At 32.3% G+C, this 15,163-nt stretch overlaps 2 protein-coding genes across 2 annotated transcripts; one reads left to right on the top strand and one right to left on the bottom strand.

Annotated features, from left to right (window-relative positions):
• Positions 1-220: 220 nt before the first annotated feature.
• On the top strand, positions 221-9,151 carry LOC111712636 (uncharacterized; the record flags this gene model as incomplete). The annotated part of the gene is given in 10 exon segments (XM_023487314.1): positions 221-338; positions 1,334-1,434; positions 1,852-1,978; positions 3,170-3,209; positions 4,081-4,163; positions 4,778-4,843; positions 5,439-5,477; positions 6,812-6,912; positions 7,777-7,847; positions 8,743-9,151. Coding segments are annotated over 10 exon segments (807 nt in total). The 3' UTR covers positions 8,836-9,151.
• Positions 9,152-11,663: 2,512 nt separating this feature from the next.
• LOC111712643 (uncharacterized) lies at positions 11,664-15,163 on the bottom strand. Its single transcript, XM_023487320.1, has 5 exons — positions 15,055-15,163; positions 14,010-14,089; positions 13,150-13,258; positions 12,369-12,425; positions 11,664-11,852 (listed from the first exon to the last, which is right to left on the bottom strand). Exons 1-5 carry the CDS (start codon positions 15,135-15,137, stop codon positions 11,723-11,725), a joined length of 459 nt encoding a protein of 152 aa, XP_023343088.1. The 5' UTR covers positions 15,138-15,163; the 3' UTR covers positions 11,664-11,722.

The following is a 15,163-nucleotide window of genomic DNA, read 5'->3' as shown; positions in this document are numbered from 1 at the left end:
TTGTGCTCTGTCTGTCGAACAAGGAGGTATGTCCGTTTATACTTTGTATTTTCAGTAAATTAGTTAATGAATGGAACATTATCATTTTGTTTTAAATTATTGCAGTGTTATTTTGAATTTATTTTGGATTTATTTTGCAGTACGGATCAGTTTGTTTACTTGCGCGGGATCTGAGGTAATAAAGAATAAATTTACGTTCAAAATAAGCGAGAAATTGTTNTTACTCTCCAAAGAATATTTCTTTGATATTTTATGTTGCAGAATTTGAGTTTATATCAGCTTTGGGTTCTCATCTTCGCGGAAACCCAAGATGTTAGGGAATGCACCAACTTTTTCAGGTTGTATTTCTTAGTTATAGCCAAAGAGAATAGAATATATATTAGAGTAGAATTTACTCGTAAAAGTGTAAAACGGCCATTTTGTTTTACTGTTTCCCTACTCAGGTGCACTTCACATATTTATGCTATATAACCTTTTGAGCCCTGGAACATCATTTAATAGAAAAGTTTTCTTGAACATTATTTTATTTTCTCTAAATCAATTCTTTGATAGCCTGTCATGCACACGTTGATAGAAATCAATCTAATAATAAACTTTAAAAAAATCGAAATTGAAATGGCCGGGAACATACTGTATTAATGAACTCTACTGCAAATAATTTGTGAACATTTACATGAATTGTATACTTTGAACTCCCTTTCAGGCTGAAAGGGACTGACAAAATTCATACCGAGGGATTGTCTAAATTCCACTCTTATATATATTCTATTCTCTTTGGCTATAGCTTTATTTCTTTATATATTCTGTACCATCCATGTATAAAGAGTAGGAAGTCCGAATTGAAAATATTCTTGTTTCACCTTTGTCTGAGGAAATATGGAGTGTTCCCTCTTATTAATATGTTTTATATGTTTTTGAGATTGACTTGGTTCTTTATAATTCTCAAAACTCAACAGTATGTAAAAACGACAATATTCTTCTCATTTTTGATTAGAAAAGGTTGAAGAGTACTGTTGTGAATCAGACTAACATCATGACCAATGATCATATGCCACTCTAAAAATGGATAGTCAAATGAAGAAGTCCTTTAATGAATAGTTTATTAGTTTTTGCTTTTACCTTGAACCCTAAATATTTTTTTCATGTCAATAAAAAAACTAAAATTCTAAGATTTTATTAAAAATCTTTTGCAAATACAATTTTCATATTCATTTTCTCAAACATTTAAATATTTTAAACAAAAAAAATATCTCAGAAAAGAAGCATGGTTCGGCAAACAATAATAAATAATTTAAAACAAAAATTTTTGATAAAATATTATTTATATTTTCAGTCTGGAAAATATTCACTCCATGTTTCTGATCTGGCCAAGCTTCTTCGCAGTTTTTGTGAGACTCTTCCTCATCAAGTATCCAGAATATCTCATTAAAGAAGGTGAGGTGATCATTTCTATCCGTACCTTGATCCATCCCTCACTCTATTTAACGAAGTCCAATTTTTCTTGGATATTTCAATTAAAAAGTCTAATTGACGACTTTAAGAAAAAAACATTTTAAGTGGATTTATCTCTATGAATATCCAACTAGCGGGTTTAGAGGTAACTGTTCGCCTTTCAGTAAAAAACATATTGCGTCATTATTGGTAATAAGGGATCATTAGGAACGTACTTTTACCTTTCTTATTTGTCGAAAATGGCCAGAACCTCGACGCTTTCAAGAAAATCAGGTTTCTTGTCAATTTATTGATTAATTAGCTTTCTTGGACATTCTAGAGCGATAAGGGTTATGTTCTTAATCATAAATATCGGGTATCATGTGGGCATTCCTTAAACTAATGAACAATCCCTTTCAGGTACAAACATGCTGGAGTTCTGCTACGTCTGCTTCAGTCTTCTCTTATCCTTCTGGTTGAGCTCTCTCTGGTTCTTCTCAGATAAAGAGTTCCCGGCAAACATGTTTGTCGTCGTCTTCTGTCACGGGTGGGTAGCTATTTAAAAATGTTTCTATTCAAAATCTTACTGTCTGCAGGGCTATAGCCATCTTAGATTTGTTCTGTTTTGGGTAGTTATCTAACATTCTTTCTATTAGTCTGTTTTGGGTAGCCATTTTTAAAATCGTACTGTCTGCAAGACTATATAGCCATCTTAGATGTATTCTGCTGTGGGTAGCCATGTTTAAATCTTTCTATCAAAGGCTAGCCATTTTAGATAAATTCTGCTGTAGATAGCCATTTTAGATAAATTCTGCTGTAGATAGCCATTTTAGATAAATTCTGCTGTAGATAGCCATTTTAGTTAAATTCTGCTGTAGATAGCCATTTTAGTTAAATTCTGCTATAGATAAACATTTTAAATATTTCAATTCAGGACTAGCCATTTTATATTTCTTCTGTTACCTGCACTAGAATCTCACCAGATAGAACCGATTCATTTGGTTTACTGTCCCGTTTCTGACTGTTTTGTCTGTAATCTATCATTCTCTTAACTCCTTAGAAGTGGGCTCGGTACTTGAAATGAACCGGAGTTTACAGTGATATTAGAATACATTTTAAAATATTCCTACAGGACTATAAGTTTAGCCATTTTAGATTTAGTCTGCAATTTAATTAATAATTCAAAGTCATCTATAGCTAATACACACGCTAAAAGTTATTTAACAACTTTGCAAAAAAAAAGAAATTGTAACCAATAAGGTTTTGATGCAAGGAAAGTTATTTCAGAGGTGTATGCGTCTTTTATACTGCAGTGTACTATCTCTGGGCGGTAATGTAAACACAAGACGGGTGTCATAGCCTGAAATATTCTGGTCATAGGAAACTATTATGTGAATTATCAAAATTATTAAAATTAAATGCTTTTATCCTCCTCGGATACTAAACAAAAACTAATGCACCTATTCTTGTTTACAAATTCCGTCCAGAGAGAACTGGTTTCAATATGTACACAGAGTATACGCAACTGCAATTAAGTTTCCTTGCATTATATCCTTGGTAACGGATATGTCCAAGGATAATACTGTATTAGTGTGATGTACTGTGTCAAATTTTCAGACTCAAAGGGACTGACAAAATACATACCGAGGGATTGTCTAATTTCCTTTCTATTCTAATCTCTGTTCTGTGCATGAAACCCAATTGATTTTTTTCTGTTAATTAATTTTATAAATTTCAGGCATAAGGTCAAGGAGTTTACAAAACCAATTGCATCTAAGGTAAGAACAGTGTCCGTGAAAACATGACAATAGTTAAGCTGCCAATAAAAGAATTTCGTTCGTATTTGAATTTTTTAAATAAAACCAAAATTCTCGAAATCTTGACGAAAATCTCACGTAATTTTGAAAGCACAAAAAGGTAGACCAAATTTTGGAAATGCCAAAACTAGAAGTGTTTTGTATTTATTTACTTTAGAATTTTACTTCTTAGATTATGTTTTTGAATAAATGCCGTAAATTATTTTAAAGTTCCTTTCCTCCATTCTTTTCAGGTTCAATATTTCCATTATTTTAAGGTTCAATATTTCCATTCTTTTAAGGTTCAATATTTCCCTTCTTTTAAGGTTCAATATTTCCATTCTTTTAAGGTTTAATATTTCCATTATTTTAAGGTTCAAGATAAGATAAGATAGGATAAAGTTTATTGCTAAAATAAATGTATCTGTATACAGATAGAGTTTACAATCACAAAATTGATGATTATATTAACAGTACAAGTATAAAGCAATTAGGTGGAAAATAGCTCTTGGCTGTTTTGATTATTTTTTCCACCTTCATTCTTTTAGGTTCAATATTTCCATTCTTTTAGGTTCAATCTTGTTACTTAAAGGGGCATTAAGCAGACTTTTAATTGACCCTCCATGCAACAATGGCAATATCTGAATCACATCGGTATCTTAAAAAGCTTTGTATGATAAATTAGATGCTCAATGTATACTTTTAAGTAAGTAAGTAAGTATACTTATATCTTCCGCGTTATTGATCAGATAAAAGTTTCAAATGTACCGTTGTGAATCGGGCATTCCATCTTTGCATGTAGGATCACTTGTAATTGCGCTTACAGACTTTTTAACCGAGATTTTTATGACAGGGTCGGCTAATGTCCATAGCGTTCCTGACCTTCTTCACCGTTACCTACTTCATCACATACATCCGGGCAGTTCGCTTGTCAAGGTATAGTTTTATTTGGGATCAGTTTTGGGCAAACTTAAGACAGAGTATCGAAATGAAACCCAATATAGCAAACCTGGTTTCATGAATGGTTTCAGGCGGTTTTGTAAACACCAATATTTTTGTTAAGAAATATGATGTCATGTGGTTTTTACATTCCCTTTTGCTGCTTTTGGTACACATAGTCCTTCATTTTGATTGCGTTTAGTCCGATCAGCTGTCATATAGGTTGGTATAGTTCTTACATTGGCAAACCAGTCAGAACCACGTAAACTGTAGCTCCCAAAGAACACAGACAGAGTCCGTAGATGTCTTCCTAAGTATAAGTATCAGCACATAGTAAAATTTGTCTATGCTTTCCATTTTTTTTTACCCTCTGGGGGTTGTGTTTTACCATACTGAGAACGGACACAGTACGATCCGTCCAATATTAATAAAAGGTGTGGCTGGCAAAATCCCATCGCTGGGGATTCGAGTTCGTCAAGGGGAGTGTGTTTCACCGTACTTGGAGGAACGCAATCGGAGACATCCATGTTAGTAAAAAGTACGGAAGGGAAAAATTCCAGCTCTGGGGATTCAGGTTACGTACTTACAAGCATTGTAATGACATTTTTTAGAACTGTGTTCAGAGGCAGTATAAATCGGGTTGGTCTACGCTTTAAGAGAAACATGGTGGATTATAGGTATGTTTACTTTTTCTTTACACAAATTACGTCAAGGATCAGGTTTTCATTAAGTAAATTAGACGTCAACAATTATTGCACATATTTTATCTATCTTATTTATTGTTATATGAAGCCACCTACACAGTAAGTTAGAGGGCACAGTTAAAGTTTAGTAAGTCTTACGTCAATAGTACCCATTTTAACCCTAAATAAAAAATTTTCATATTTACTACTTTTTGATCTTTTTATTGGCTTTTTATTTTAAATATTTAAGTATGTCAGAATTCTTGCGCTGCTTTTAAAGAATTTTGAATGAGAGATCAGAATATAAAATGAAAATCTTCCGATACAGATAAAAAGAACTTGTATATCGTTTGATAAATTTTGGCATTTCTATGTCAACCAAATTTTGGCCGCATGATTCTTGAAACAATATTTAAAATGTATCTTGGTAATTTTGTAATAATTCTTCAGCTTTTTTCGTTTTCTATAATTTTAACATTTTCAATTTTTGTTATTTGATTTATTTTTGTTTCTGTTCCAGCCCGCCATGTATAATGGCCATTGGCGGTATCAAAACAGAATACGCCTTTTTACCCCCTATAATATTTAGGGAGTCTCTGTTCTTTTTTATCTACCTCATTACCTCCAGGTATTTATCTGTAATTATGCACAAATTAATAAACTTTGGTGTACTGTATAATGAGGGAAAAAGATCGCAGGATCCACTCCTAACCCCTGAAAGCAGCTATCCCCACACTCCATAGAGCTGGGCAGGTTCCGACTTTTTAAAAATTGTTTTGTTCCGTTCTACAACGAGGGCCTTTAGCTGGATCCTACCGTCCTCGTTCGTTTTTTTCCAATCGTTCCATCCACGTTCCTATCCGTTCCATTCTTTCCGTTCTTACTTGAGAACAGTTCATTCTGTTCCGTTCCGTTCGTTGTGTTCTTTGTCAAGAACGGTTCCATCCTCATTCTGTTCTTTACATTCAAATATTTATTGCACATGAAATTTACTTCCTTTCGCTCTGTTTTTAGGACAAATACACTTGAGGGTAAGAAAATACAATTTTTTATTATTTTAATCCCTCTTCTTTCCCCCCTGTTTTTATTTCAACCTGTATATTTGTAATAATATGTTTATGTATCTACATTGTTTAACACCCCTCCCCCTCCACTCCCCCTTCCTCCCTATTTTATTATATAGTTTAGCAAACATACTTCCCCTCACCATTCTGAATACCTTACACGTTCCTGATAATAAGCACGCGGACTTGATTTTAACGTTCTTTTCAAGCAATTTCATTCGTTCCACGTTCGTAATAATTGTACCAATATTTTTAAGAACCCGTTCTATGTGTTAGTTCTTTTTTTCGAAACATTGGGATCGTTCTTGATAGTTTCTGTTCGTTCTCGTAAAAGAAAGATTTTTCCCCAGGAACGATGCCCAGCCCTACAGACCTCTTGACTAAATCTAAATGGACCAAATGTAAATTGACCAAATGTGAAATGATTAAACGTAAATTAAGCAAATGTAAATTGACCAAATGTAAATTAACTAAATGTATATATTGACCAAATGTGAAATGTCTAAGCGTAAAATAACCAAATGTGAATTGACCAAATGTGAAATGACTAAACGTAAATTAAACAAATATAAATTGACCAAATGTAAATTAACTAAATGTATATATTGACCAAATCTGAAATGACTAAACGTAAATTAAACAAATGTAAATTGACCAAATGTCAATTAACTAAATGTATAAATTGACCAAACTAAACGTAAATTAAATAAATGTAAGTTAAACAAATGTAAATTGACCAATCGTAAATTAAACAAATGTAAATTGACCAAATGTAAATTAACCAAATGTAAATTGACCAAATCTGAAATGACTAAGCGTAATATAAACCAACGTAAATTGACCGAACGTAAATTAACCAAATGTATCTGTCATGAAATTACATAAAAATTTTTGTCAGGATTGGAAGAGAGGTAGTACTACTCCTGTTGTACATCTACCGTGTACAGTTGGAACAGTACATGATGGAGATATTTGTAATCTTCTACTTCATCAAGGAACATTTTCAACATATTTAATAATTTCAAATTTTAGAGAAAGTCAAGTGGTAAAATTTAGTTCTATGTAAAGACTAATCTTCTAAAGTCGCCAAATATACATTTGTTCACTGTTAATAGAAATCATATCAATTTTCTGCCGCCCCCCCCCCCCCCCCCCCATAGATCATGAGAAAGGAAAATATACAGGGCAAAAACAGTGGGAAGTATTTTGAAAATATGTAAAGTGTATACTTTCACGATTTTAATCCACAGATCTTCATCTCCCCCCCCCCTCCGCCCCCCCGATGGGAGAGAGTAAAAAGTAAAAGTATATCTCCGTTTGCACAATTTTGTATTCAATGTTAGATTACAGTTTATTACAGTTTATTACAATCTTTTTCAAAATGTCCACCATTAGCAGCAAGATACTTTTGGGCCCTTGATCTAACTTCAAAAAAGCCTTTTGATAGACACCAGAGCCCAGGGCAGCTATTTCTCTCCTGATGTTGACCTCAAATTCGTAAAGTAAATTAGGCTTTGGGGCTTTGTCATTTTACTATCTATTGCGCTTAATAAATCGGAAATTGTACGTAAATATATAAAACAGGTCTCTATTTTGAAAATCCGATTACAAAATTGTGCAAAGGGAGATTATTTTTTTTACCAAATTTACTCGCTCAACAATTAAATCTACATTCTACAATTGCCTAAATTGGGCTCATTGAATCGGATAGTGTACGTAGATATTGAAAATGGTCTCAATCTTAAAAATTGTATTACAACCGAGCCTGCAGACCCTTATTCCCCATTAATTTAGACACCCTGTACATATTTTCTTGATCGCGATTTAGGTATAGATCTCGAAAATGTGGTGTACTGCAGGAACTCTGGTATACAGTGTTTCTTGTACTGCTGTACATATCATGTACACAAAAATGCCAGGAGCTGTTCACACAGGAAACAAAATCAACAAATATTTTACAATTTTTACAAATTATCTTCTTTAATTCTTCAAAATGTTCTGATGTTGCAAAATACAGCATTAGCCATCGAAACTGCAAGGCATAGATTAATAACAATGCAGATAGAACACCAGTTGTCGTCTTTTGAAGATTTAGGTGTTTTTTGTTAACAATAACGCGGTGAGGTGAGGCAGAGCCCAAATGAGTTATGTGCATGCCACGTTGAATGACAAGACAGAGAGAGAAGGCAAGCGTTTAACTCCTTTGGGCTTCTGCCTTAGGGTTATTGTGAACGAAAAACCCCTAAGTCTTGAAAAGACGATATCTAGTGTTTTGTCTTATTGTTACTAATCTATGCTTCAAGGCATCTGCATCAATAAAACTTTTTTCCCCCCATCACTTACTAGCATATTTTAACAGACAGTGAGCTTGATTTCGAGGAACCTTCTATATTTTAATTCTCAAAATTTCCTATATTGTATCTGTAGCCAAAAATCTGCAAGTAGTAACTTTTGAAGAAAGACCTCAGTTAAAATTTTATAATCGTTACACTCTTCAATTGGATAGTCACTTGAAATTACGTCTACAAGATTAGATGAACTTGGCTTGTAGATCGCGCCCCCAATTCTGTAATTAGCTATTTGAGTTTATAACTGTTGCCATTTTAATCGTTTTCACGTTTGTTGCGTATTTTTCTGTTGAAATGGGCGCATTAAAAAAAATCAACTTTTTTCCGTGCAAAGTTTTTCATCAGCCGTTTATTGGATACATACAGACATAAGCAATATATTTATATATATATATATGTATATATATACATACATACATATCCATATATAGCGAGAGAAGTGAAGGGAAGTAAGACATGAAGTTGTTGTTGTTGTTTTTAGCAAAACAAGGATTCTGATTTTGGGATCATTTCTCTTCTGTCTATTGTACCGTACTGCTTTCCCAATCAGAGGAACACCATGTACATAAAGTGAGACTATATACGTAAAGAGAGACTACAGTTCACAAAGTGTGACTTCGAACACAAAGTTTTATGTACTTATAGATAAAGTGAAAATATGTACACGAAAAGAAACATGTGTACAGTGTACTGCACAACGTACGACTTTGTGCACAACGCTTGATTTTTTTCAGGGGACGGAAGCGTCATGTATTTGTGTCTGTACCAAAAGAGTGTGTGAAAGAAATAACGAACCGAAGGAGCACTGTACGTGTATACAGTACATAAGAATCTCGGTATTTGTACAGTCTAGGAGAGTACATTTGTTTATTGTTAATTGTTTACTTAAAACTAAGTTTAATATACATGTAATATATTATTTATACATTTTAGTCAACACTGTAAGCCAAATTTTTATGCAAAAAATAATTTTAATTGAGTTTAAAATAAACTACTCGTTATTCAAGCTTAATTATTATATTATTATAAAGATTTATTCACACACAAAGATATAAATACATATATAAATGGTGTAGTTTAAATTTGTTTAAATAAATTTTTTTAAANTACCAGCTCTGTTATAATAATCCACTACAGAGTTGACCCCCCAGCTGCACATTGTAGTACTGGCTAGCTTCTGAAACCCAAACTGAAGTTCATCTGTGGTCAGCTTATCAGAGTTTAGAATTAATATCAACCAGTCAAACCATTTTAGAATCAAGCTGCCAATGGCAATTGCCCTGTAATTGTCACTGATAGCAATGTCATCTAAGTTGTCCTTCACTATGGGCACTAATGTGCACAGTAGTAAAAAAGCAGGAATTTTGCCTGTAGCCAAAAACCATTTAAATAGTGTGGTCAAATGAACTATTAACTTGTTAGATGCATTCATTAAGCAGTCAGAGCTGAAAAATTGTTCTGCAATTTCCTAGACTGTAGTCATATTGTGTGTCTGTACCAATAGAGTGTGAGTGTGTAATAACGAACTTGTCTGCTAGGCTGTAGTGCGACTGGCTTTCTCATGCCAGACCAGCGCCATTTCCCTTCCTTTTATTCCTGTTCCCTGGTTTTTTTTTCAATTCACTCGTTTGTCCTTCGGTAATTGGTCAATTTTAATTCTTATTTTTGGGTTGTTTAGCTCTAATTTAATTTCTATCGTTAGCTTGAATTCTTTAATGTCATTTCGTTTTCGTTTATCATTTTGATAAATTTCGTTTAGATAAATCGTACGTTTAGTAAAAACATTCATTCAGTAAAATCGTTTGTTAAAGGGAGTGTCCTGCAATGAATGACAGTTATACTGAGAATGTAGTATTGTAGAGAAATTGTTTAGGATTTATTGAGACATATAAAACGTTTTAATGATGTATAATTACTGAGTTTGAGCGTAAAGTCGACTTTCAAAATCATTCATTTGGGTGGTTACGTTTTGAGAATAGATTTTTTAAAATTAATAAATAACGACGACAAAAATGTAACAAAAATTCTACAGTAAACTAATAAATTGTTTAGGAACAGGTTGAGAAAATAAAAGTTAACTCTTATCGAAAATAAGCGATCTTATTCAGTTATTAGTTTCTGTAATCTCTCATTCTTCACAAACATTTTCTGTAGATTTTCTGGACTTTTTATTGAAAAGACGACATTTAAAGATTTTGTAGAAATCTGCGAACAAAGTCGTAAGGAATAAGAATTACAATATAATGATGGAAAAGAAATAATTGATTTTAACATTGATTTATTGACAAATTTCTATTGATGTGTTCCAATTATTGTGTTCCAAAACATCTAATTAGTTTAGTATAGAAGTTTTGATACATTTCTGTTTATAAGGAAGACATTTTCAAAAATCTTTCTGCTCAGAATTTCTTCTGGATTCATTGGCAGCAAAAGCCTTCTTCCCCCTGTACATCCTTGTAATCAGATAACCCCATCCAACATCACGCAAAAATACACTTTGGCGACATAACTTTCGTTTGAGAAACATTTTAAAGGCATTATTGTTCTCAGTATCTTTAACTCTCTGTTTATAATTACCTATGGCTATCCTTGATCCAGCTTTAGTGGTGTTTTCATAAAAATTAACATTTTCAGCCTGGTCCTTTCGTTTTCAGCCTGATCCTTTCATTTTCAGCCTGATCCTTTCGTTTTCAGCCTGATCCTTTCGTTTTCTTATTAAAATTAAAGTTTTCAAGAACAAAGTTTCCTAGAGTGCTGATTTCCTTCAGAAAATAAAAGAATAAAAAATCAATTACATTACGTATCAAATTTTTATTAATTGAACTTTAAAAAAACAACAATTGAACACTTAAACAAAGCAGTGTTTTATCAACCTTTCACATGCAATTAATCAAAAACGCGAAAAATAAAAATGACACAGGAAACAAGAAATTTTGGTTGTTTTAAATAGAATTTGGCCATCTTTATGTGTTCTAGGTTTTTCGTCGTCGTTATTTAATCATTTTTTAATCATGGATGATTTTGAAAGTTGGGTTTGCGCTTAAACTCAGTTATTAAACATCATTAAAACGTTTTATATGCTTCAAATGAAGCCTAAAATATTTCTCAGTTCAACTACCAAATGTTGACGGTCACTCCCTTTAAGGAAAATCTTTCGTTCAGAAATTAGTTTGTATAGAAAAATCAGATTAAAAATTAACTCCTTTAAAAATAACTATTTTTACATGAAGTTCCTTTATTTTAACAAATTAGGCAACAAAATAATATTACCAGTGTATTTGTATGTACTGTAAAAATATCTGTACATGAAATGAAATCAAGTTTAGATCTGAAAGTGAACAAAACGTGAAATACGTAACAAAGATGGATAATTTTCTAATGTACGATTTTTTACCTTTGGATTATATTCAATACTTTTAAAAAGAAAAACTTAACAAAACAATTACGCATAAATATTTGAATTAACCACAGAGGGAGTAGATGAAGTTGTTCGGCGTGCAATTAATACTTGAGAGGGTCTGGGTGGTGGTAAACGTGGTCGTGGTAGAGGTGGAGGTGGTGGTCATCCAGTACAAGAAGAACTTGGGTTTCCTATAGAAATTACATTTTTATTTTCAATTTTTTAAAATTGTGAATTTTTCATCTTTTATTAAATGCATGTAAAATTTCCAAGACCGGTCTAATTATAAAGTATTTTACGTTCTATCGATAATCCTTTTACCATAGAACTACACTTGATTAGACTTTGCTATTTAGACTAGGGAGTGGGTGTAGAGCATCCATGACATGAGCCCCGCTAACTGACCTCCAGAACCTCCTGATTCGTAAAATGGTCTCCTAGCCAGTCAAAATCGTCTTCGAGCCGCATGCTACGTCTGCCAGGCTAACCAGCTTTGTCTTCACGTTCAGTTAGCGGGGCTCATGGATGTTCTGCAACCCCTCAGCTCCCTCTTTAGACGTGTTACATTTTTCCACCATTGAACAATATTAATTTGTGAATTTTAAAGAAATATTTTTGATGATAAACCAAATCTCCTCCTTGATCCTGTAATTTTTCAAGCTTCTTTAGTTTGGCCATTTTTTGTTTTGTAAAACCAGTTTCCTCACCTGTTAGAACCAGACTCAAGATCAGCTGACGAATCAAGAGCAAAATCATCAGGTTGCCTAGAGGGGTTAAAAGTTTTTAAAAGTACAGGAATAAATCTAAAATTAGATTGAAGGGGACTTTTTAAATATTTAAGCCAATTATGAAGATTTTGGTATATGATTTTCTTTTTAAAGGGACCGTTCACTTATTTGGGTAATTTTAGGGTAAACTTAACAGCTTGTTTGCTGTTGATTGGTAATAGTCTTACTTTTCAAAGACAACTGTGGCCGGAGAAAAATCCGATTTTTTTGTTCAGAATTTGAGCGGAAAGGGACGGTCCCTCTCTATAGACACTAGTTCATGACAATTACCAATCAACAGCGAATAGGCTGTTTAGTTTACCCTGAAATTATCCAAATAAGTGAACGGTCCCTTTAATGATGTTTTAAAATCTATTTATAAAAATTGTAGTTTTTGTACAGTCAGGTTAATCTCGATGCACTCCAATGTACAGAAAATGTTGTCTCCTAAGATAGAGAGAAAAATACCCTATATGACGTCACTCTCGCCTCTATAGTTAGTGACGTCATATTGGGTATTTATCTATCTATCTAAGGAGACGCCATTTTTCATACATTGGGGCGCATCATGAGTAACTAACCTTATTTTACAACCTTGATTAGATGTTGTTAGTTAGTCTCTAGTAAGTCAATTTGAGAAGTAATTCTCATTTTTTTTCATTCATTTGAAAAATGTTTAATTCTCAAATAGTTAGATATAGCTTGGTTAACAAGATTGAACCTGTAAACTCTGGTAGGTTTGGTGAGTTCAATTTCAGATTTAATGTGAGAGATAGGATCTTCAATAAGCTGTCTTTTCTTCCTTCCAGCACATGTAGTGATACCAAGAGCTAAACAGTGTTTAGTGTTTACATCAAATATAGAAACCTCCTATTTAGGGTTGTTAATCGTGTTTGAAAACGATCGTTTTTTGTTTAGTTTTTCAATCGTTTTCAAAAACGATCGTTTCGTTTTTTGAAAAAAAACGATCTTTTTAAAAACGACCCACTCGTTTTAAACTTTTAGAAAACGAATAACGATCGTTTTAGAAAAAGATCGCTTTTAATAACGATCGTTTTTCAAAACGATCGTTTTAAAAACGACCATTTTTAAAAAACGAACTTTTTGAAAAAACGATCGTTTTGTTTTCGATTTTTCATCGTCGTTTTCATAACGAAACGATCGTTTTAAAAAAAAATGAAAACGTTAACATCCCTATATTTAGCATTGTGTTTGACATTAGAATTAAGAGCAGGGCAGGACGATGGAAATAGTTAAAAGGTTTTGTCTAGTTTAATTCATTTTAATAATTTACGATGTATATACTATGTTGATACAATTACAGAAAAGACTTTTTCACAGTAAGAACACAGAAACTTTATGAGGACAAATCTAAATTCGGGTTTTCAGTGAAATGAGTAATACATATTATAGACGAGGATAGAGTTTGTTTACACTTTTTATACTACTGACGTGTTAGAATATTTGTAGAAGTACAGTCCTGGTTTGCCTACAAAGTCTGTAATTATAATGTACAGCAGCTCTTAAAAGTCGACCCGTCGAAATTTGTTTATTGATTTTTTTATTCTTATTTTTTATTACCTGTAGTTGCATAGCAGATAGAGTTGGTTGACAGTGTAGTTGTTGTTGTACTGCTTGATACAAGGAAAAGACGACCTTGTCTAAATATTTGGAAAGTTGAGCCTTGTCTAAGGCCATGTGTGTACAAATAAGTCTGATTTGAATTGTGCAGTAATCTATTTTTTATTTATATTTATTTTTAAATAAAAATCTTTCTAAATGTTCCAGGAAACACATTGATTCCGCATATTTTGACTTGATACATTTCTTGGAATCATATTATAAATATTTTTTTAGTTTTGTGGTCAATTTTTTTTTTACAATTTGTAGAGAATTTGTTTAAAAAATTTTAGATTGCGCGACAGACAACTTTTAGCGACGCAATTTATTTTCTATTTTTTTAAAGATATAAAATAAAAATCCTATAAATTCTGTTTATTTTTTAATAAAAACTTTATAAATGTTCCAGGAAACACATTCATTCCGCATATTTTGACTTTATACATTTCTTGGAATCATATTTGAAAACATTTTTTAGTTTTTTCGTCAATTTTTTTATAATTTGTAAAGAATTGGTTATAAAATTTTAAATTGTGCATCGAGACAACTTTTAGTGACGCCATTTCTTTTCTATTTTTTAAAGATATAAAATAAAAAATCCTATAAATTCTGAATTTTACAAGTTAATGCAATTAAACCAGCAAAATTAAAATAAGAAAACGAACAACAACCATCTAAAGCTTAATTCAAATACTTTGGATAATAATTTACAGGGTTACCCACAAAGTTTTATACATCAGAGACAATTGTACAAAATTATAAATTCCTTGTTTTTGTTTTTACATTTACAGTTTTACTTCAGCTGAAAGCTCTTTGCCAAATCATTTAATATGCAATTAAAAGACTAAATTAGAAGTAAATTAAATCCTTTCTTCATGTCTTTAATTCAATTAAGTTACAGGTCGTCATTTCTGTCTCAGTACCAAAATTTGCATCGTTGATTTTTTTATTTTAAACCTAAAAAATTTGCAATATTTTTAAATATCATTTTAAAAATGCTGGAAACCTGTCAACTCTAGGCTGCGGTAGATCATCTTCTGCAGAAATCAAGGTTGCAAAAGCAAGGACTAGAATCACTCGCATCTTCATTGTTTCTGCAAAACTAGGTTGCAAAA

This window comes from Eurytemora carolleeae, unplaced genomic scaffold (assembly GCF_000591075.1).
Source record: "Eurytemora carolleeae unplaced genomic scaffold, Eaff_2.0 scaffold1284, whole genome shotgun sequence".
Taxonomy (NCBI): domain Eukaryota; kingdom Metazoa; phylum Arthropoda; class Copepoda; order Calanoida; family Temoridae; genus Eurytemora; species Eurytemora carolleeae.
This window is presented reverse-complemented; position numbering and strand designations above follow the sequence as displayed.